Below are 25320 nucleotides of genomic sequence, written 5' to 3' on the forward strand. Positions count from 1 at the left end.
ATGAAATCATTTTCCCTAAATAAAATGTTTTCAAAATTATTACAACTTGTAGAATGTTGATAGAGGGCATTGTTTTATTCTTTACAGCATAAATATGATGCTGTACACTCTGTCATCCAAAGTTCTACAAGCCATCCCTATATAAAAATTCATAGGTAGAACATAGTGCAACATAAATCACACCTGTGGGTTTACAGGTATAGTGGAACTTTCTGCCAATAGTTCTATCTACCCCCATGTTAACATACAAATCCGCATATACACATCTACATATATTACAATCCCCATATTTTTAAGTCCCATAAGTTTTATCAGTCAACTGTAAAGGGATAAACATACTGCAATGTTGCTTACAGTATTAGTTTTCATAGAAATTAATTCTGGTTTATCCACCACCTCTGCCAGTAAATCCCATTATAATTGTCCAATTTCTATTTCACATTTCTTTGGTGCTAAAAGCATCAACTGACACATCCAGAATAGAAGCATTGACATTTATGCCTATATACTGATTTACTATTTATTTATTTTTTTTTGCTTGGAGGTCCCCATACTTAAAATTGGTGGGCATTTTTCATTTCTAACAGTTTTCTAAGGTGATATTGCAGGAAATAAACTTAATTATGAGGACATACCAATTAATAGCAGCAAACAAAGAATCGTGCTGTATGTAACAATAAAGGCTGTCCTCCACCTATACGTATGAAAAAACACGAACTGACCGATAAATATTTCCAAAATCTTACAAACTCTTTATTTGAACATACCGTCTCGAATTAATTCGCTGCTATTAGTTTATACTGGGTGTGAGGACCTAGTGATTGTGTTTGGACATACCAATTAACCTGCAAAATGGAAATCTTATTCAAGGAAGAAGGAAGGAGAGACTGAAAACTCAACAGCTGGTTTTGAAACACTATACATATCCTGTTTTTCCTTTATTGCTGGAAGGAAGCGCTCATAACTGTTAGTGCAATAGGATCTTTCCTAGCTAGCTACGAGAACTGATAACAGCTACAAGAAAAGAAGATACAAATATGCAGCTGTAAAGAAAAGACAATGTCATGTTGGTCAGCTAATGTGAAACATCTGCATCCACTGATTCAGCCTTACCACATCATCAAAAAGAAGCATCAAACATTCAAGGTATATTGTTTAAAAGAGAGAAAGTCATAATTCGTCACAAATGAAAAACAAAATGTTTCAGAAAATTCATGAGTCTTATTTGGAAATCTGTGGTGACCATAAGGCCCTGATCACATTGGAAGGGTGAGGTCTACGCCCTCAACTAGGCCATCTTTTTTGACTGCCCAAGATTTGACAATGTCAAAGCCTTCCCTGAGAACAACTAACAACAGAGAATATCTAGTTCCATGTCAGTCAAGGCAATTCTCCAACATAGGATTAAAGAGGACTTCTCCTAGCTTATGGTCATTTCCAGAAACTCCTCCTAAATGATAAAATATCCATTCAAGGGAGGGCAGGAGAATGCCCTATAAGAGGATGAACACCATATGGACTGCTTTCTCCTATAAGGTCTCCCTGCCATCAAGGTAGAGAAAACACCAAACTGCAGCATTTTCTAATAAAAATGGTGTCCATACACCATAAACTGAAGAACTCGCTCACTTTCCATCTCACAGAAAGGCAACCTACTGGCTGTATGGTAACACTCTTAATGAACTCCATCTAACACTAATGTGATGCTTTTTTTTCCACAACTACTAAACTAGCTTCCTGCCGACCTATTCTTCTAAAGGATGACAAAGGAAATACCATACCAAATACCACTAAACAAAAATACCTTGGCTTAGGACCAGATCCCCATCTCAATTTCCCACTCCAAACAGAAAACATCATTACTATAGCTGTAACCTAAATGAAGCTTTGCTATCATGTTTTACATCTACGATCTTGCCCAGCAGCCACTGCCAAAAGCATACTTGTATCAAAACTGGAATATGGTCTCCCTTTGCTTTGTCTATACTCAGCCCAAAAACTACAAACAACTAAAAACAAAATATTCAAATATATTCTGCTGGTAGACAGATATATGTATCAATGTAACCTGCTAAAACCGACGACTAACTCAATAGAGCTACATCTCTCTAAGCTACATTAATCAGTAAGATCCTTGAAACTGGTTACTGACACACTAAAAGACTACTTGTAACTACAGCTGTCACTTACCCCTAAAAAGCTCACAGAATGAAAGACTAACACTCTCTAGACCAATATTAAAGAATGTGACGTTAAAGGCATGCAGGTTGGTGCAAGCGTGAATGGGTGTGCCTTCGTTGAAGGCTGGGCGTCGGGCTGGCAACTCAGCAACGTAAAATCCACTGCCAATCATGAGCGGACCGGAGTTCTGCTGTGGCGACCCCTAACTGGGAAAAGCCGAAAGACCCACACACAATAAGTGAAACAGCCTTCTTGAATATGGGCCCAGCCATATGGAATAACCTTCATAATGAAGTAAAACCTAAATCAAACTCTAAAAACTTTCAAATCTGCTATTACAGACCCTTTACTTGTTTAAGCCATATTAACAGACTATAATTTTAAATAATATTTTAGTATTCCCACAATTATAATTAAGTAATATTTATGCAGTCACTAACACAAAATTAAAATCCCAAGGAGGGGCCACCAGTTTTCTGGGAGGCCTCTTATGCAAAAACCTCTTTCAAGAATACTTTGATATGACACTGCATTGAAAGTGGGTGATCAATGGGCAGACATGCTGAAATTGCTAATAAAGGAATCTTGACAGCAGAATAAGAAAGGCCACATGACAGTTGCTCACACAAATATTGCAGAAACACAGAATAGCCAGCCCTGAATGGATGGTGGTTATGTTGTTGGTGCCAACTAGAAAACAGTTTCCATTTGCTAATATACAATTTTCTAGCAGAAGGCTTTCTTGCCTCCGTTAGTAACTGCTGCACAACCTCAGTAAATGGGTGCCTAAAAGGATTTACGATCCTCTCATCCAGGCAGTCAACTGAAACTGATTGACGTTGGGGTGCATCAAACACACCTGTTCTTTTGTGAGTAGATCCAGTCTGTGAGGAAGCTTGTAGAAATTGTCCCTGACCATTTCTAAAAGAATTGAGAACCATGGCTGCCTGGATCAAAAGGGAGTCACCACTATGATACTGGGGGATACCTTTTGAATCTTCAGAAGTACCATGGATATTAGTGGAAAGTGTGGAGAAGCATTCAGTTACATTCCTGTCCAAAGAAAATAAAATACATTTGTCTTCCAGGTTTTCTTGCATGGAGTCCTGGAATAGAATCCTGTCACTGATTGTTCAAAGATAAGAAAAAAAAGACTTGCTTGAGGAACACCCCACAGATGGAGCAAATCTTGGGAGACCACCTGATCCAATTTCCATTTGTGACCGTCTGCCCTGGTCCTGCTCAGCTTGCTTGTCACACAGTTTGCTCTGACTGAATACCAGATGCCTACAGAGTGAAATTGTGTTGTGAAGTTATATCCCAAGCTAACATGGCTAATCTGCAGTGGGGATAAGACCCGGTTCCACTTTGCTTGCTGATATGGCACATGACTGTGGTATTGTCTGTAACCAACTGAATAGGTCCCAGGGACCAAAAATGGTTTAGAGAGTGGAGTGCCTTGATCAGGGCAAGCTCTGTCTTGATATTTATGTACTTGTGTCTGTCCTTGGTGTCCCACAGCCCCTGAACTTTTATCCCCCCCTGAAAAAGCTTCCCAAGCAAAGTCTGAAGCATTTGAGGTGACCAACGGCTTTGCAGGAGGAAGGTGAGAAGGGGAACCTGGATTTATGTATATCTGTTGTCTTTACCAAAAGATTTCTCTGCTGACAAACCCCAGCACTAGGATTTGAAAAGATAAGGGATGTTGATGCTGGTACGAAAGAAACTTCATACACAACTGGATCTTTTCATGTGAAGTCTTGCCAGGGGTATCATGAGAATCATACATTCCATGAGATCCAAAATCCTGAGGTATTCCGTTGCAGTGGCCAAAGTCTGAGTAGAAAACCTTAGAAAGAGATTTAGTTAAAGATCTATCTTTTCTTGTGGATGAAAAGCTCTTAAACTGCTGGGTCTAGTTCACATTCCAGGAATACAATCCTGTGTGAAGGAGTAAAGAAAGACTTTTGAATGCTCTCTCAGAATCCCAGCTTGTGTAAGAGATTTTCATCCAAGATAGATATTCCTGACAATTTGAAAAAGACTCTGCAAGGATACGCAGGTCATCTAAACATGGACAAATGTGGATACCCTGTAGCCTGCAATAAGCTATAGCTGAACTAGACACTTTATGAACAATCTTGGTGCAGTGAATAGTCCAAATGGTAAGGCAGAGAACTGAGAATGTGATCCAGACACACATAAACCTTAGGAAATGTCTGAAGCCAGAAAACTTAAAACAGGAAGAAGAGGTAATATTGCTGTGAAGTAACATATTGAGTTTGGGCACTATCACAAACAGGTTTAGAAAAGAAATATCCAGAAATGATCTCCAAACATTTTCTTTCTTTACCAATAGGAAATCCTTCAATAAAAGCCCTTCGCACTTGGGAAGGAGTAACTGAGACAGCATGTGATGAAGAACTGGTGGAAGCAAAACAGTCTGATCTGGAGGATTAGGTATGACCCCTTATAAAGATGGAATTTCCTCCAACTGCAATTTGTAATCCTGATGAATGATTTTCACAACCATTTTTCTGAAACAACTGCAATCTGTAACCTTGACAAATGATTTTCCGAACCATCTGTCTGAAACAATCTGTTGCTAAAGAGAAAAAAATACAGATTTAGACTTTCTAGAAGAAAAATGGGGCCAGGGTGGGAGACACAAGGTCACCTGAATAGTCATTCAGAGTTGTTGGACTGTCCCTGGTTAAGGGAGGTTCAAGACTTCTTTTAGGATCCCTTGTCATTTCTTCTTAAACATCTATTTATCTGTATTTTGTTGAGACTCTTTGTGATGATATGGGCTAGTGCCAGCATAGCCAGCTGGAGTTCTGTAAAGAATGACACATCCTGTGAAATTGATTTATATAAGATGCTTGTGTTACAAATGTATTAGAACTGTATGGCATTTGAATATCAATCTGATTTGTACAGATGCTTATGTTACAAATGTAGTAGAACTGTATGACATTTGAAAATCAAAATGTGTTTGTAAAGTATGCTAGTGTTAAAAAAAATCTATCAACAGTGGATCCTGCTGGACAGAAAAGGAATATACATGCAAGACTGTATGTACATATGTTAGCAAAGAGAACACTGGAAGAGAAGTGGTTATGCTCAGTCCAGTTAGTTTTGGAAAACCCTTGAAATTAAATTAATTGTTAGGGCACAAACATGGTATCCCACTGTGCTGCATAGGACTGAAGATAGTAGCTCTGGAAGAAGCCTTTGTTCATTAGCTCAGTAAAAAGAGGGGAAGCCCCAGGCACTGCCATAAACATTTAGATGTGTACTGTAGCCGTCTATGCTAAATTCCTGTCTCAGCATCAAAGGGGGATACTGTGAGAACCTAGAGTCAGGTGACCAGATGAGGTCATCCTGCCAGTCATCTTGGAAATTATGTTTTAGGTATTACATAGTGTTCTCTCAGTATTGAGTATTTTGTCTTAGGTGTGACAACAAGAAGGACCATTCACCACATCATCTGTCTTACTCTATCAAGTAAGTTGGGAAAAGTACTTCTCCTAGATTCAGTCAAGAAAATATAGTGAAGATTAGTTTAGATATTGTTTTTCTTTATTTGTCTGAGTCTGTCCATCAATGTTATTTTCAATATTCCTGTGATTTGAACTCTGTGGTTTACTGTAAATATATATTCAGTACTTTTGTGCTCTTTTATTATTAAATATACTTAAAACGTTTATTGTGGCTGGCCCTTCAAGAAAGTATTTAACCTTGGACAGTGCTTATATTTATTTAATTACACTGTCTGGGCAGCTCCTGAAGGCCTAGCTATCTTGGTCAACTACTACCATTTGTTTTAGTATTAATATTGCAAAGTATAATTGGACACCCCACTCCTGAAGGCCTAGCTGTCTTAGTCAGCTACTACCATTTGTATTAGTACTAATGTTGTACAGTATAATTGGACACCCCTTTGTTAAGGGCCTTAGAGTAGCGGACTGAGGAGTGCCTGGTGGCAGTGATAACTACCTTATACTCTGGGCAAAAGGGGGCACAGCAGGTAAATGTGTGCCAGCCTGTCCCAGGTAGGTGTGTGTGTGTGTGTGTGTGTGTGTGTGTGTGTGTGTGTGTGTGTGTGTGAAAAATCAAATCTCACAATATGTGTTTGTGTGTATTTGTGGCAGGGACTTGAAGCACTGGTTACACAGAGAGGGTGCTGTTGATCTTTGCTTGGACACAGCTGAGGACCTAACCCTACAGCTGTACCACTGGGAAGTCTTATTGGGGGCCTGGAGGGAGACAGATATACAGAAATCCAGACCCCAGGCTGAGTGCGTTCCCTGTGTGCTGTTAAGGGAAACTATACTTGATACAGACAGCTGCATCTGTAAATACTTTGCGTATCCATTTGTATTCCAATTGTATGTCTCTCTCCAGTGTCAGTGGTGGGGATTCAGGCTCCTTGATTACTGGCCCAGTTTGGGGCTGTCACACCCTTTATTCTGTTTTTTGCCAAAACTGGATGAGGAGATAGAAAATTCCTTTGAAAATCTGGAAAAGGAGGGCTGGAAAATCTTAGAGATTCCCTGGATCAGCTTGCCCTTTCATCATAATTTTTGATTACATCTGCAGCATGGAGGTGAAACACCAAGTCTCTCTCTCTAAGGGAAAATTTAAAATCTCAATTTTAACATAATCTGGAAGGTTCTGAGAATGCAGTGATGTAAACCTCTCAAAACCGTATCAGTGGCCATAGCCCTGGAAGAAGCATCATAACACACACACACACAGTAAACAATGAGTACTGACTGTGCAAAAGAAGAAACTGGGTTATTTAAAGCAGAGTAAAATATTCACTTCCACAAACTTTAACATATTAGTCTGACAATTCAAAGTTCTGAAAATCAAAGTTGCAGAAGTATATACCTTTTCCCCATACCTATCAATAATTTTACCACTCTTATAAGAAACAGTAGCACCAGAAGGGTTAACTAAAGCTATACCTGGTAAATTAGGTTTGGGAATAGTGTATACAAATGTAAAAGACTGAGGGACTTTATACATCCTATCTACCTTTTTAGGGGCAGCTGGCTGATTATCAGAAAATTGCAGGTAGTAACACACACACACACATCCTCTACAGCAGATAGGACAGGAGGAATGATTGTATGTTCTGGAAAATCTTTCTGTAACCACTTATACTATTTTCTGAGGGACTGAGAAACCTCAGTGTTCTCCCACTGAAAACAATGACACATTCTAGCAATAGTCTCAGTGAAAGAAAAACCTCAGCAGGGAAAATCAGTAACTAATCTCTCCTCCAAGTCATCAGCAGCAGCAGCAGACCCCTTTTTCCCATTTTTTTTCTACATGGGGTTGGGGTATCGTGTTAACTTTTGCCAGCTCTCTCGATTCAGTGCCACACTCCTGCCTTCTTCAACACTCATGCCTGACTGTCTCTGATCTTCTTTCACACAGTCCATCCACCTCTTTGCTGGGTGTCCTCGCTTCCTCATCCATTCTTCCTGTCTGTCTGAAATCTTCCTCACCAGATTGACTTCTGCTTTTCTACACATGTGCCCAAATCACCATAATCTGTTTTCTTTGATCTTTTCTGCAATTGGATCTACTTTGGCTTTTGCTCTTATGTCCTCATTTCTTCATTTGTTCCACAGTGTGCATCCTACCACCTTTCTCAGCCACTTCACTTCCATCACCTCTAGCTTCTTCACCTGTTCTGCCTTTACTGCCCAAGTTTCTGTACCATACAGTAGTACTTGTCACACCACAGTCTTGTATACCTTACTTTTCAGCTTTGTTGGCATTATTCTGTCTGAATCAGAAACTTGAGGGAAAAAAAACCTGCATCTTCCTATTCAGAATCTTGAATCTGTTCAGGAAAAGAGGAATCTCTCTTTCTCTTACTAGAAACTATTTACAAGAAGGATTTATAGCCTGAATTAAACTCTCATCCAGACCCAGTAAACTCCTCTTATCCAAAGAAAATTCAGGAGAAGTAGATACATGCTTTGTTTTCTGTTCCTTTTTGACAGGAAAAATGTGGCCAGCTGTTTTACTAATGGCAACAGCAACTTCCCCATGGATGGGTACAGTATTCTGATACAAAAGGAAAACTTTCCCTGTTCCCTCTCCCAGGACCAACAAAATACACTCTTCACTTGCCCATTAAGAAGATTTAAAGAGCAGCAGAGAACATGGTAACCACCCAGTGGTAGGTGCTACACTAGAGGGGTCTGGGCTAAAAGATGAGAGGTCTGAGAAAACACAAATGGCTAGAGCAGAGTTAACTACTTGCAGCTGAGCCAAACTGCTAGCGTGCTGTGGTGGCAAAGGCCATTTGCTTATTTTTTTTTTCTTTTAGTGGCTGGAAGAAGGGCCAACCATGGAACTGGTAGTCTGTTCCATGGTTAAGCCAAAAAGGTGCCTTGTTCCCCAAGGAAGACAAGCAGCAATTGGTGGTAAACACTACCAAGTCCACAAAAGTTACTTTTTTGACAGAAAAACACAGTAAAAAGCACTTTAAAATGCCATGCCAGCACCACAAGAGTAAAATAAGCAAAATTTCTCCACAGAAAGAAATGTTTTCAGTTACTTTACACCAGTTTTATGCTGACTGAAAAAAAATGAGCGTTCTCTTTAAAAGTATGTTACATTCTCAAGACAGTCCATTAAAACATAACACTCTGAGCTTTAAAATGACTTTCCTGAAGAGGAATATAATAAAACATCAACAAAATTAAGAAAATGGAAGCTTTTTTCACCAAAGAGAACATATGCACCTTGCAAAGGAAAGCACAAGCAGACTGTCAATCCTCAAAAGCCTCAGAGGAGCATATTCTTTGGCAACAGTAAAGCTCTGAATGACTTTACACCTAAACTTGTCCTTTAGTCAAGCTCAGCTGGAGGTGCCTGACAGTTTGGGTTAATGGAAGGTGTCCCGAAGCTTTGGAAGCTGGCTGGCTGTTGTATCCTTTGCAGGACATAATCCATATAGTTAATGCTACCGCAGCAGTGTTCAATATGATGCAACATGTTAGTATTCAACCTAAATTAGCCCAGTTCTACAAACTAACCACTAAATCACTGGCAAGTATAGCAGAGTTCAAATCATGATCCTTCCCCTAACTGTGCAACTTATGACTTTTTAATTGGCCACCAACTTGATGCCTATTGGGCCTTTGTGCTTTAAACACTGAGCACAGGAACACTTCCATGATGAAAGTCAGGAACAGGATCCAAAAGGTGAAAGCAATTGAAAATAACTGGCAGTTTCAGGAATTAAGTATGTTCTCCTCTGAGTGATGTCAAAGTGTGCTCTGGTGTAGAATGTGCATGTCCTCAAAAAAGGGGTCCCTATCACATAATCAAAATTTCATTTACCTGAAACCCACTTAAGCGAGATAAAAACACCGAACGCTCAATTAAGCGATTTTTCACATCACCGGATTTCTATATAGGGAATGGAGGCAGTTGGCCAACAGGGGGAAGTTTGCATTTTTTCCCAGTATAGTGTGATCTTGGAGTTTGTATATTTAGTTAGAGGGGGTGTGGGGGGGCAGAGGCCCCCATCTGGGTGGGTTTGACATACTGCGGCATGTTTGTTGGCTGAATGTTGGCCAGCTGCCTCCATTCAATGTGTTGAAATCTGGTAATGTGAACCTTCGCTTATTTGAATGTTTGGTGTTTTCATCTAGATTAAGTGGGTTTCTGGGAAGTGAAAGTTTGATTACCTGAAGTAGACCCCAAACATGACATCTTGTGAGCAAAAAAAATGATGAAGAGAAAATAATACAATCCTTAAACCACTAAGGAGGGCAAATCATGATGGATCTTAGAAATTCTGAAGTTTGATTATGTACAGATCTGGTGTACATGGCATAATGGGTCACCAGTAAATGCTGTCTTTTGTGAGGGTTTGCTTCTATTTTTGTTCATGTGGGAAACTAAGCTTCCAGATTCATGGCATGTTTATCAGGTGTGTCTCATTCCTCTGGAAGACTGACTTGCAGTGTTAAATTTGCTATGGAAATGCAAATCCTGTAATTGATTGTTGTCTAAAACGAGGTTAATGTTTGCTTTGTATCCATTATTTGCCAGAATAGTTTCTGCCTTCCACAACCCTGAAGCAGATAAGTGGTACAGAAAAAGGACAGATGCTCTGATGTTTGTAGTCATTCTGGCACACTGTTTTGAATGTGTAAGAGAACCACATAAGCTAATATAATAAGATGCATTAAACTGGTAATGTTGCACTTCATTTTTTAGCAGTGTGCAGTAAGCTGAATTCTGAGCTGTCTTTTGTGCATTGAAGGCATAGTAGCAATACTATTTTAACAAAATACTGGTTGGTAGTCCACAAAAAGTCACTTACTGGAGCTGGATTAAAGAGAACTAACTCATTTTAGATTAGAACAGTAAAAATAATCATTTTGATACATTGCTTATGATGTCAAAGAACATTACAGTTTAAATTAGAAAAAGTATGAAGTCAATATAATGTTAAATAAAATGCAACTGCAGCTACAGATACTCTGTCATACAAACTAAAATTAAAATGATGGCAATGAAAAAAATAGTCACTTACAACAGAAATGTCTTAAATTTTATTTTTGTATCCTTCCCTGTGATCTTGTCCAGTGGCATCCCTACATCTGCCTTATTAGCTCATTCATTCAGTCACTAGTGACAGCCTGGCATCTCCAATCTGGGTGAGAAACGTCTGCTTCATTTTTCTCATTTATGGTCCTAATTTACCCATATGATCCCCTGAAGGAGAAGGTCAGGCAATAGGGTGGAGGTCCCTGCTTCTTCCCTCCTAACCCCTCTTGTGGGTGGTCAGCTGACTTGCAATGGCTGTCTGCAAAATGAATGGTGTGCATACTCCACCCACATCAACCCTGATGTAGTGGAACTGACACCACATGAGAGTACAATCTTGCCCTAGCTTCTTCCAAGAATGATCAAGTACTCTCCAGTAGGTGTCCCAGTGTGGTGGGCCATGCTGCTTCTCTTCTCTTACTAACATATGTGAGCTAGTTTTCTACTGCTCAAGTCCATTCTCCTCTGCCTGGTCCCCTCCAGTGCCTGTGTTGTTAATCAAACACATTAACACACAGTCAGAGCTTCATTCCTTCTAACACAGGGCCAGGGTGGAACTTCTTAAATTTAACATACCTGATAATATTTCTTTTAAATTATTGCAGAAATCATGGATTCTTTCAGGCAGTTATTCCATAAGACACAAAACCTTACTATCAGTAAACAACTTAGCACTTACTTGACAGAATCATGCATGGTCTTGCATACATGCAACAGGGCATTAAGAATAACTGGATCCCTGGTTAATTCTTGTTGATGCCTGCAACGAAAGGGGAATTTATAAAACAAATAGGAAATACTGTCATTGAGAAACACAGTTAACAGCGATTACAGCGATGCTGGGTTATACGTTTTCAAAATAAAATAAAACTGGTTTAAATGTCATTAAATGAAGCATGCAGTTGTTTGTTTGCTTAACTACCTACATTAACTAATGAGCCAACTAACTATTCAGCATTTGCTGCTTTGTACAGCCACATAAATTTTACTTTTTTCAATTAGACTACTATTTACAAAGAATGAAAATATTACCCTTTTTATGCAGCTTAAAAGCTCTATAAAGTCTTCATCTCAGTGCAACATTTCAAAGATGTATACAATTTTATGCAAATTACAAATTCAAAAAAGAGCACAGGAATTGTAGCAAAGCAAAAACATAAATTATCACAGTCTGCTAAAACAGTCATTAAAAAAGTGAAAAGAGAATATACTAAAAGCAGTAAACAGAAAAGCACAACATATAAGAAAACCTATTAACAACTCATTATCAAGTTTTCTTAATTATCTAATACATTAGAAAACAGTTCTTGTCTAAGAAGAAAAAAATAAATCACAATCTGTCTACCATTTTCCATTTTATCCCTCTTTCTCCATCACAGAATTTCCTCTCCTTTACATCTCAAACCATACTGACATAATTTTAGACACAAACATTATGCATCACTTATAATCTACCCAGTCAGTCAGACAATACATAGCTCATTTAAATCCTGCTTTCTTTTAAACCTCATACCTCCTTTGTATGTATTCTTCACACAATTCCCATTTTTTCTATGTAATTTGCTCCTACCCTTTTCTAAAGATCCCAATTCCAGTTGTTTTATCTCTGTTACTATATCAACTACTTCGAATACGGTTGGTATAGACTGATTTCCATTTCTGAGTAATTGCTTTCTTTGGGGGGGGGGGCAGCCACCATAATTAGACTCAGCAAGTCCCTACTATGTCTAGGCAATTCTGATTCTGAATCATAGATCAGAAAAAACATTTCCCTAGAAACATCATTTGCTCACCCAGTATCTCTGACAGAGTAATCTTTAAGGTCTGCCAACACATTACACTCCCAGACAATATGTTCCCAATTCCCTCTTTCTTTCTTATCACACCCCAACATTTGCTGTCTACCCCAGGAAAAGTTATATGGAGTCTACTACTTGGGGAATAAAAATTTGTCCACTTCTAAATCACAAGATCCCAAAATCTCGACCGTCAAAATCCTGAGTCCAGAATGTCTCAAAATCATAAAAAAAGGATGACAGCATTTAAAAACATGTTTTTGCAGGAGGGCAAGCCCTCCTGCTCCCACCACACCCCCTGCAATCTAAATATACTAAGTCCGAGATCGCTGCACAGTGAAGAGAATGGTAATGTGGATCGCTATACAGTGTGGAACGGGAACATTACCGTTCTCTTCACTGTAGTGCAATCTCTGAGTTACTTTATTTAATTTGCAGGGGGTGTGGGGGGGTGCCCCCTGCAAAAACATGTTTTTAAATGCTGTCATCTTTTTTTTTTTTTTTTAATTATGATTTTGAGATTCCACAATCTTGACATTCTGGACTTGGGATTTTGACAGTCGAGATTGTGGGATCTCGAGATTTCATATTGGACCCATAAAAATACCTGTGTAAACACTTCCAAACAAAAATCCTAAATCTTTTACATTCCGTTGCATATTTGGGAGACATACATATATCCACCCATTGTTTCTTAGTGAATTGCTTATCCAGTCTCTCTCCACAATTGCTTCTAACCTCTTCTGACTGATTCTTATAGTTATCATGCAATATTTTATACACTCGACTAATTATTCCTTTTTTTAACAGCAACTTCTGTTCGAGAGTCTACTAAAAAGTCTACCTGTGCTGGTCTTTCATTTAGGACCCCCCTACTTCTTTCTCTTTGTCTGCACTCTGATATCAATCCTTGATAGGAAAGAGAATCTCTAACCTGCAGTCCAAATAAATTCTTGGTGTCTTCCCATTCTATTACCTTTCCCTCTCTAGTTATTTGCTCCCAATACCTTGTTTCCTTTGCCAGTTTCCACCAATAAATTTCAGCCCAATCTTGCCTATTGTCTGTATGCCAAACTGCTGTTATCCCTATTGTCAGAATCTCCTTTTTCCATTCCCACGTTGGTTTAGTTCTTAGACTCATTTCTGCTCCTTCATAAGTATAATATGCTGTATGATCACTGTTATTCTCCTTAAAGATTTGCATCCAAAATACCAGCCTCTCCTTGTTTCTTGAGCTTCTCTCCTGTTTCATCATCATCCCTTTCCACTTTGAATTACAGGTTTCTGCTTGTGCTATGTATAGGCGACTTAACTTTGTAGCTCTGAAATACCCCTTCAAATTGGGTAATTCGAATCCACCTTATTTTAATGGAAGAATCAGGTTATCTCACTTGACTCTTGCAATCTTCCCCTCCCAGATAAAATCTTTCAGCTCTTTATTAATTGATATCCACAACTTGTCCTCTGGATGATAAAAACATGCCTAACCTGTGTATAACACTAAATGGACTAAAATATTTTAACTGCTTACATCTTACTATCCATACAAGAAAACTTCCAATTTTCTCAGTTTTTATATTACCTTTTGTTTTTTCTCTTCCCACATATCCTTAGCTATCACATTGGAAACATTTTTAATCTATGCAGCTAAGTACTTTATTTTATCATGTCACCATAAATATGGATATTGCTGAACCAATCTGTGTGTGGGTACATAACTTTACAAATACTGCCTTTGTATTAGCTTCATTAATTTTGTATCTCAAAAAGATATGAAACTGTCTCAGAATGTTCCACAACTCTGTAATGTCCTTTTCTGACTTCACCAGGTATAAAATACTATTATCTGCAAATAGAGCCAACTTTTCTCAACTACCATACCAATTATATCCCTGAGTTTCTGAGTCCCTTATTTTCTTTGCCAATGGTCCTAAATATAATGCAAACGACAAAGGAGAAAGAGGACACCTCTGTGTGGTCCCTCTTCTCAAGGAGAAATTATCAGACAAGAACCCACCTATTTTAACTTTCACCTCCGATTCCTCGTATTTCCTCCTAATCAACTTTATAATTTTATCAGGGAATGCAAATGCTTCTATTGCCCTACTGATAAAGTCCCAGCTTACTCTGTCAAATGCTTCCTCTACATCAAGACCCAACAACAACATTGGTCTTTTCTTACATTATGCTTCCCTCTGGATCATCAATGTTATGTTAATGTTGTCAAATATTTGCCTCCCCTCCACAAAACCACACTGGTCCATATCTTATCAATTTTGCAATCGCTCTTGCCATTCTTTTAGCTATTATAGACATAAACACTTTATAATCATGTTTTAGTATTGAAATGGGCCTGTATGAAGCTGGATCTGATGGGCAATTCCCTCTTTAGGTATTAAAGCTCCCACCTCTTTCTTCCAGGATGTTGATACTTCATCTCCTCTCAAAATACTGTTAAGCAAAACCTTCTAGAACTTTATCAGTTTTTCCATCCTAGCTTCCAAACTTCCACAGGAATAGCATTTACTCCTGGACACTTTCCTGTGGATTGGTTATACATCACCATTTTTATCTCATCTCCTCCTATCTTGTTAGTAAATGAGCCTCATTTACCTCTAACCTTGGCATATTTAATTCTTCCATAAACATTTACATTTCTACCTTATCTTGATTTTCATATTTCCCGGCTTTATACAGACTTTTATAGAATTTCTAAAATATTTCTAATACCTCTACAAGATCTCTTGTTAACTTCCTTGTAGGCTCCCTAAGCTTGGCAACAACCATTTCTATTTTTTGTTGTCTGAGTCGTTGTGCTAAATGTTTTTGCGCTCTATAGTTATTATCAAAGAAACAGTTGCTTAACAGCAATCTTTATAAACTCATGTATATTATCGAGGTACTTTGTTTTGCATTCTGCAGTTGCTCCTCCTCTTGTTCTGTGAGATCCCCCCTATTCTGCAATATATTAAAATGTTCAGTCCCTCTTAATAATTCTCGTTACTTCTTAACCGTATCTCCCTTTCTTTTATTTCCACTCTATTTTTAAATTCTACTTATATTTTATCCCACTCTCTAGCTATATTTCAGAAAAATCTATCTTCTTTAATAACTCCTGAATAATTTCCACTACACATTCCTTAAATTCCTCTCTTTTCAACAGATAGGTGGGAAAGCACCAGGATCTCATTTTTATTTCATTACCAAGTGTTTTTTTAGTTATTATTGGCACATGATCTGATAAAGGTATTTGGTGTGTATCAAGACCTTCAATTAAATGCACATGTTCCTGTGAAATATAAATGCTGTCTAGCCTAACCCAGTTTTTGTATCTTGGGGAATAACATGAAATTTCATTCCCAGCTCCTAGTACTGAATTCACATCTTCCATGGCAAATATTTTAAACAATTTCTTCAAAAATGTACCCTCCTTTGTTATATTTTCCCTTCTAGGCCCCCAGACTCATCTTCACTGCTGCAAATCTAATTCTAGTCCCCACCTATAAGTAATATTTTCTTGCTGAAAGATGATTATTTTTCCCAGAATTTTCTTAAGCTCCATTGTAGCAGTTTTAGATGGAATATAAATGCATGCCACGGTAATCCTTCTCCCTTGCCAGTAGCCCCTTAGTACTATAACTCAGGTCTATATCAGAACAGCAAAGAGGCATTTAATCAAACACCTCTTCATTGACACAAAGAGTGAATGCACTAAAGCGCGAACGCTCAAAACAGCGATTTCTTCCCCTCGGAAAGAAATCGCTTGGTCTTCCCCGTGTTTTTGCCCCTTTCCCCACTATAATGCGATCTCGGAGTTGGTATATTTAGTTAGGGGGGCGTGGGAGGCTTTGTAATGTTTGAAGCTGTGTGTGTTTGTGTGTTAGTGCTACCGATTTCTTTCCCAGGGAAAGAAATCAGTGTTCTGAGTGTTCGCACTTTTGTGCGTTTGCTGTTTTTGTGTCGACGAAGAGGCGTTTGATTAAAACGATTCTTCAATGTTATGATATAGACCCCTACAACTCTACCATTATTAACCTTTTTATCCTCTCCTATGACTATTGGAGCGTCTCTTACAATTAATATAAGTACTATTTTCCTTTGTCCCAGGCCCCTGAATAATTATTTATCAGATTCACACGTTCAGTTCTTTCTAAGTGCGTTTCCTGTAGCATAGCTATTTGCACTCTACATTTTTAATATAATTCACTGCTCTTTCTTTTTTGTATTTATCTGTGAGATCTTTGACATTTAAAGACATTACTTATTTCCGCGGTGGTGCAGCGGTAGCATTGTTGCCTTACAGCAAGAGGTTCTCCCGTTCGATTCTCGGCTTGGGTTGGGACTGCCTTCTGTGTGGAGTCTGCATGTCCTCCCCGCGGTCGAGTGGGCATTCGAAAGACATGTATTGAATGGGTGTGCCTTCGTTGATGGTTGGGCATTGGGCTGGCAACTCGACACCATAAAAACCAACTGCCAATCATTAGCGGACCAGAGTTCCCCTGTGGTGACCCCTAACCAGGAAAAGTTGAAAGACAAACAACAACAACAACAGAAAGCATCACTGTGTTAAAAAGGTATTATTCTCACCCTTTGTGAGTAACAGCTTTTTTATTAAGTGTCTAGTTCCAGCTTTTGTGTTACATGCATACACTGTTTGGCAAGTTGATCTTTTATACAGCTGGTTCTTGTCATATCCATTTGAGTCTATGCTGCATCATAGAAAACTTGTTGCTTTATTGAAAGCCCTCAAACAAAAACACTCCCCCAGTAGCCTCCTAAAACCTATTAACTTACTAGTAACATACAAAACTATACACATCTTCAATATTATAGTTTTTACCCTCCTAATCCTAAAATGGAGCACCTGTTTACATTAGTATCCTTTCTAGGCTAGGCTTATAAATGCCCTAGAGAAGATAGCCTAGTATGAACCTATAAACCTATAATAGGTACGTGTGTCCCAAACTGACTTCCAGGCTCACGTAAAAAAAGGTTATTCATGCTAACATGCATGGTAAGGCTCATGCTTTGTCTGGTTTTGTTTTATTTTTATAGCTCTCCCAGCTGGGGAAACACTTGAATACTTTAAGAAAACATCACCTCCTATCCATTTCTCTTTATCAGATTGTCTCCATGGAGACATGAGAACCACATACTGAGTTGCTAAAAAGCATACATTTATCTGCTGGAAAAAAGCTTTATAATATTTAATGTTCTTTTTCATTTACTTCCTCTCTCTTGTACTAGATCAAACTAAGGGCTTTAATCCTGTCATTCCCCTATGCAAGAATGAGAAAAAAAGTACATCAATTTTCCTTTTGTCATGCTCTTTTGACCAGACTTTTCTACTTTTTTACATTGTATTGCCTACATTTCTTAAAAGTAAACAATAAAGAGAGAAGGGAAAAAGAAAAAAATGGAGCACCTGTTTACATTAGTATCCCCATTACACTTAAAAACAACTGAGAAAACTTCCCCAGCAGAATTTTATTGTTTCCCATCCAGTTGTCCAGAATGCACTTAATCAGGGTCATGGATGTGCTCTGCTTTATATGGATGGAAGCCTATTCCAGAGGAGACGCAATCTCTGAAACATGCATCTCTCTCTCCAGCAAGCCTTGTTTATGTCGCAGGCTAGATTGAGGTCCCTGGAATGGGTGACTCTAGTTCCATTTGACTTACAGATGTGTAGCATTAGATTTGGGTCAGACCCTGTAAACCAGAAATTAGTCACCTCTAAGTAGTCTATATACTACTGAGTACACTGACAGAGACTTCAGTCTGTCCATATAAGATGTGTGCTGGAGACCCTGAATTTTCTTAGAAATCTCTGAGGTCTCTCAAGTTGCTGCAGGTGTCTGGAATGGTACACACCAAAGGGAGCATTATATTCCAATAATAGGCCTGATGAAGGATGCATACAAGGGAGTTACAACCCGTTTTTCTCTTGAGGTGATGCCTTTGCTAATCAGGTGAGTGACATAGAATACATGCCTCACCACAGTATACACATGGTGGTCAAAGTTGAGGTCACAGTCAACTTGTGGTCCCAGGTCCTTCACTACTGAATTAGTACTTGGGGTATTATTGTTCATTTTATAATCAACAGGGACAATATTTTTACCAAAGAGAATGAAGATGCATTTTTTAGTATTTAGTTCACGACCATGGCTTTGGCACCAATCATTGGTCTGTGTAAACCCCTTTTGAAGTACACTGACATCACTAGGGGATTCAATGATAGCACCTAATTTGCAGTCATCTGCAAACTTAGTTAGCCACAGCCCCTCCATTTTGGCCTAGACTTCTGAGAAGTATATGCAAAACAAGAAGGGGCCCAACACTGACGTTTGTGGGATCCCACTGGTGACAGGTCTGCTGGCAGAGGTCAAGTCTCTCACTTCGACAGAGTGTTGTGATTCTGTCAGCTAGTTTGCAACCCATCTGGCAACAGAGAGGTTGATATTCAACTGGGTTAGTTTGTCAATGATGCTCAAATGTGGGATAGTGTTGAAGGCACTGGCCAATTCAAATTTAGGCTTTACCCTCATCTTTGGCTCTGGTCACATTCTCCAAAAAGTCCACCAGGCATGACCTGCCCTTGACAAAACCAACTGGGACAGATCCACGGTTAGCGGGTCACCTATTTCCTTACTTATGAGGTCCATGATGATTCGTTCCATTGCCTTACAAATGAGGCTGTTTAAAGTTATGGGTCTATAGTTACCAGGGTCTGTTGCCAAACCGCCCTTGTGGAGGGGGATAATTAGAAGTTATGTACTTACCATAACGTTCCATCTGAGTAGGTGGATTCATCCACCCTGGGGGCTGTGGTGAGACCAAAGGGAAGGACCCTGATTCAAATTAACCAATGAAACCATATGAAATATGGTCTTAGATAATTAAAGTGCCTGTCTCTCTCACACAGAACAAAACCACCAGGCAAAGATTTCTTAAAACAGAAAACAAAATATTATCTTTAAATGTTAATGATCTCACAGATATATACAAAAAGGAAAGAGAAGTGAACTACATTAAAAATGTAGACTGCAAATAGCTATGCTATAGGAGACACATTTGGAAAGAGATGAACATGTGAATTTGATAAAGAAAGGTTTTCAGGATGGTTATTCGGTGGAATACCTGGGACAATGGAAAACAGCAGTACTTATATTAATTGCAAGAGGAGTTCCAATAGTGATAGAAGAGGATAAAGATAAAAATGGGAGATTTCTAGTACTAATGAGCTAAAGGCAAGAAAGGAAGATTACACTGACATATAATTATATTCCACCTAAACTGCTATAATGGAGCTTAAGAAAATTCTGTGAGAAATAATCAGCTTTCAGCAAGGAATATTACTTATAGGTGGGGAGCAGTGAAGATCTGTCTGGGGGGCCCAGAAGGGAAATATAACAAAGGAAGGTAGATTTTTCAAGAAACTTATGAAAATATTTGGCATGGAAGATTTGAATTCAGTAGAACAAATTTGGAGCGAATTTACATAATATTCTCAAAGACAAATAAAGTGAACTAGGCTAGACAGAACTTACATTTCACAAGAACACGTACATTTGATTGAAAGTGTTGGTGTGTATCCACTAACTATTTCAGATCACACTCCAATAATAACAAATAAAAACACAAGGTAATGAAATAAAAATGAGACACTGGCACTTTCCCACCTACCTGTTGAAATGAGAGGTATTTAAGGCATGGGTAGTGGAATTTATTCAGGAGTTATTGGAGAAGATAGAAATTTCTTCGGAATATATAGCTAGGCAGTGGCACAAAGTTAAAGTGGAGTTTAAAAATAGGGTGGAAATAAAACAGAGAGATATGGTTAACAAGTAACAAGAATTATTCAGGGGGACTGACAAATGCTGAAGTATTGCAGAATAGGGGGAATCTCACAGAACAATAAGAGGTGCAATTGCAGAAGAAAACAAGGAATTACCTTGATAATATGTATGAGTTTAGAAAGATTGCTCTTAAGCGACTGTTTCTCAATAACTATTAGCATGATGACTCAGGCAAGAGAAAGCAGAAAGGGCTGTCGCCAAGCTTAGAGAGCCTATAACAAGGAAGATAATCCTGTAGAGCTACTAGAAATATTTTGGAAATTTTATGAAAGTCTGTATAAAGCAGACAAATATGAAAATCAAGAAAATGTACAAATGGGAATGTTTATGGAAGAATTAAATATGCCAAGGTTACAGATAGATGAAGCTCAATTACTAACAGTTAGGATAGGAGGAGATGACAGAAAAATGATGGTGTATAACCAAACCAGAGGAAAGTTGCCAGGTATAGATGGTATTCTTGTAGAAGTTTGGAAGTTAGGAGTGAAAAATTGATAAAGACCTGGAAGGTTTTAACAGTATTTTCAGATGAGGAGAAGCACTAACATCCTGAAAGACTGTGGTGGTGGCTGTAATACCTAAAAGAGGGTTAAGGCCCATCAGATTCAGCTTCATACAAGCCCATTCCAATACTAAACCATGATTATAAAGTGCTTATGTCTATAATGGCTAAAAGAATGGCAAACATGATGATAAAATTAATAGATATGGATCAATGTGGTTTTGCGTAAGGGAAGCAAACATTTGACAACATTAACAAACCACTGAAGATCCAGAGAGATGCAGAATGCAACAAAATACCACTGTTGTTGTGGGTCTTCATGCAGAGAAAGCATGTAACAGAGTAAGGTGGGAGTTTTTGAGCAGGGCGATAGCAGCATTTGCATTCCCTGATAAAGTTATAAGGATGATTATGAGGCTATATGAGGGACTGGAGGCAAAAATTAAAGTGGGCGGCCTCCTCTCAGACAATTTAGGCTTGAGCAGAGGAACCAGGCAGGGGTGTCCTCTGTCCCCTTTATTTGCCCTATATTTAGAAACATTGGCAAAGAAAAAAAGGGCTCAGAAACTCAAGGACATAACTGGTATGGTATTCAAGAAAAGTTGGCTCTATTGTAGATATTATTTTACACCTGATAAAACCAGAAAAGGACATTTCAGTGTTGTGGAACATTTTAAGGCAGTTTAAAATCTTTTTGGGATACAAAATTAATGAAGCTAAAACAAAGGCAATAGCTGTAAATTATGTACACACACACGAATCAGTTCAGCAATATTCATATTTATGGGGACATAATAAAATGAAGTACTTAAAGAGTATGGATTAAAAAGGATTCTGGTGTGGCAGCTAAGAATATGTGGGAAGAGACTAAACAAAAGATAATATAAAAACTTAGAAACTGGAAGCTCTGTTAGATGAATATGGATAGCAAGATATAAGCAGTTAAAATGTTTTTAGTCCCTTTAGTTTTATACACAGGTAAGGCATATTTGTATCAACCAGAGGAGAAGTTGTGGATAGCAGTTAACAAGGAGCTGAAGGATTTTATCTGGGAGGGGAAACAGCAAGAGTGGTGGGATAAGATTAGTCTTTCAATAGAACAAGGCGGTTTGGGATTATCTGATTTGAAGGGGTATTTCAGAACTATACAATTAAGGCTCCTATACAGTACATACCACAAGCAGAAACCAATAATTCAACGTGGAAAGGGATGATGATGAAACATGAGGGAACCTCAAGAAACAACGAGAGACTGTGATTTTTTATGCAGATTCTTATGGAAAATAACAATAACAATACAGAATATTATATTCATAAAGTAGCAGAAACTATTCTCAGAACTAAGCCAACATGGAAATGGGGAAAGGAGAGTGTACTGACAGGGATGACTGCAATTAGGGGAACAGACAATAGGCAAGAGGGGACAGGAGCTTACTGGAGAAAACTGTCAAAAGAAGCAAGGTAATTGGGAGCAAATATTTAGAGAAGGAAAGGTAATAGAATGGGAAAAGGCCAAAAATTTACTTAGACTGCAGGCCAGGGACTGCCTTACCTACGAAGGATTGATATTAAGAATACAGACAAAGAGAGAGAAATATGGGGATCCTAAGTGAAAGACCAGCATTTGTAGAGTATTTTTTAATCAAGAAACACCTTTACTAAATTATCATGTATGACATAGATCACGTCACATTTATATAAATGACAATAAACCACAGTGACACAACCTCAGTTGCAAACTTGTGCATGCCAAAGTGTGCAACACAACTGTAGCTGCAAACATTACACATCACTTTTAAAGTATCCACCTATTGTTAGTTAACCATTACATAGCTCATTCAAATCCTGCCTTCTTTTAAACCTCATTCCTCCTCTGCATGTATTGATTCCACAATTCCCATTTTTCCTATGCAATTTGCTCCTACCCTTTTTAAAGACCCCAGTTCCAGTTGTTTTATCTCTGTTACTATCTTCACTATTTCTAGTCTAGTTGATTTAGAATGATTTCCATTTTCTAGTAATTACTTTTTTGGCAGCCATCATAATTAGACACAGCAAGGCTTTACTACATCTAGGCAATTTCGAGTTTGTATCACAGCTCAAAAAAATCATTTCCCTACTCACCCCAACTTGCTCACCCAGTCTGCAGGGAATCTTTAAAGTCTAGTAACTCATTATACTCCCAGAAAATATGTCCCCAGTTATCTCTTTCTGCCCCAACATACCTCCAACATTTGTGGTCTACCTGTGGAAAAATTATTTGAAATCTCCCTGGGGTATAAAAATAACTATGTAAGCACTTCCTGGCAAAGATATGAAATCTTCTAGATTTTGTTGCATATTTGGGAGAGGTGCATATATCCCCCCATTGTTTATTTGTGAATTACTTATCTACTCTCTCTTGCCAGTTCTTCCTAACCTCCTCTGATTCTTACAGTCACCATGCAATATTTGATATGCTTTACTAATTTATTCATTTCTTAATGGCAACTTCTGTTCTAGATTCTACTAAAAACTCTACCGGTGCTGGTCTTTAATTTAGGACCCCCTTATTTCTTTTGCTTTGCCTATACTCTGATATCAATCCTTAATATGGAAGACAATCTTTAGATGGCAGTCCAAATAAGTTCTTGGTATCATCCCATTTTATTACCATTCCCTTTCTAGTTATTTGCTCCCAGTACCTTGGTTTCTTTGCCAGTTTTCTCCAACACATTCCTGTCCCCTCTTACCTATTGTATGCATCCCTAACTGCAGTCATCCCTATCGGCAGGATCTCCTTTCTCCAGTTCCGTGTTAGAAGACCTTCTGCTACTTTATGAATATAATATTCTGTATGTTTATTGTTGTTCTCCTTCAAGGTCTGCATCCAAAATCCTGGTCTCTCCCCGTTACTTAAGCTTCCCTTCTGTTTAATGATCATATCTTTCCACTTTGAATTACAGTTTTCTGTTTGCGATTGTGTCTTAACTGTGTGCTCTGAAATAAACCTTCAACTCAGGTAATCCCAATCCACAATGTTCTATTGGAAGAATAAACTTATCCTCTCACAGTCTTCCCTTCCCAGATAGATTCCTTCAGCTCTTTATTAATGGATATCCACACCTTCTACTCTGATTGATAAAAATATGTCTGACCAGTGTATAAGATTAAATGGACTAAAATATTGTAACTGCTTGCATCTTACTATCAATATCCATATAACACAGCTTCCATTTTCTCTGTTTTTGTATTATCTTTTATTTATTCTCTTCCCACATATCCTTAGCTGCCACACCAGTATCAGTTTTAATCCATACTCCTAAATACTTCATTTTATCATGTCCACATAAATATGGATATTGCTGAACCAGTTTGTATGTGGGTACATAATTTACGGCTATTGCTTTTGCTTCAATACTTTTGTATCCCAAAAAGGTTTGAAACTGCCTCAATATGTTCCACAACACTGTAATGTCTCTTTTTGGTTTTGTCAGGTATAAAATAAAGTCATCTGCAAATACAGCCAGCTTTTCTTGCCTACCATACCGATTATATCCTTAAATGTCTGAATCCCATATTTTCTTTGCCAATGGTTCTAAATATAATGCAAATAACAAAGGGGGCAGAGGACACACCTGCCTGGTTCCAATGCTCAAGCAGAGATCATCAGAGAGGACCCCACCCACTTTAATTTTCATCTCCGATTCTTCATATATCGTCCTAATCAACCTTATAACTTTATCAGGGAATGCAAATGCCTCCATTGCTCTGCTCATAAAATCCCAGCTTACTCTCTCAAATGCTTTCTTTGTATCAAAACCCACCAGCAGCAGTGGTATTTTCTTACATTCTGCTTCCCTCTGGATCATCACTGTTCTGTTTATGTTGTCAAATGTTTGCCTCCCCTTCACAAAACCACACTTATCCAATTCTATCAATGTTGGCATCCCTTTTGCTATTCCTTTAGCCATTACAGACATAAACACTTTATAATCATGATTTAGTATTCAAATGGGCCTGTATGAAGCTGGATCTGATTGATCTTAATCTTCTTTAGGTAGTACAGCTACTACTGCATTCTTCCTGGATGATGGTACTTCTCCTCCCCCTGTTAAAATACTGTTAAACAGAACCTTTCAGTTCATTTTTTTTCCTCCTAGCTTCCAAATTTCCCTGGAATACCATCTAATCATGGGGACTTTCCTGTAGACTGGTTATACATCACCATTTTTATCTCATATCATCCTATCCTAACTGTTAGTAACTGAACCCCCTCTTCCTTTAGCCTTGGCATATTTAATTCTTCCATAAACATTTCCATTTGTACCTGTTCTTGATTTCCATATTTCTCTGCTTTATACAGACTTTCAGAGAATTTCCAAAATATTTCTAATACTTCTGCAGGATC

General features: G+C 38.3%; 1 protein-coding gene across 1 annotated transcript in view; it reads right to left on the reverse strand.

Moving 5' to 3' along the window:
* Positions 1-25320, reverse strand: part of VPS35L (VPS35 endosomal protein sorting factor like) — a gene marked incomplete in the record, with an annotated part of 3288436 nt that overhangs the window by 1621137 nt on the left and 1641979 nt on the right. The window contains 1 exon segment of the mRNA XM_044089753.1: positions 11450-11530. Within this exon segment, the coding sequence (XP_043945688.1) occupies positions 11450-11530 (81 nt within the window).

The sequence above is a fragment of the Protopterus annectens genome, chromosome 12.part0 (genome assembly GCF_019279795.1).
Source record: "Protopterus annectens isolate FY-2018-M chromosome 12.part0, PAN1.0, whole genome shotgun sequence".
Lineage (NCBI taxonomy): Eukaryota > Metazoa > Chordata > Ceratodontiformes > Protopteridae > Protopterus > Protopterus annectens.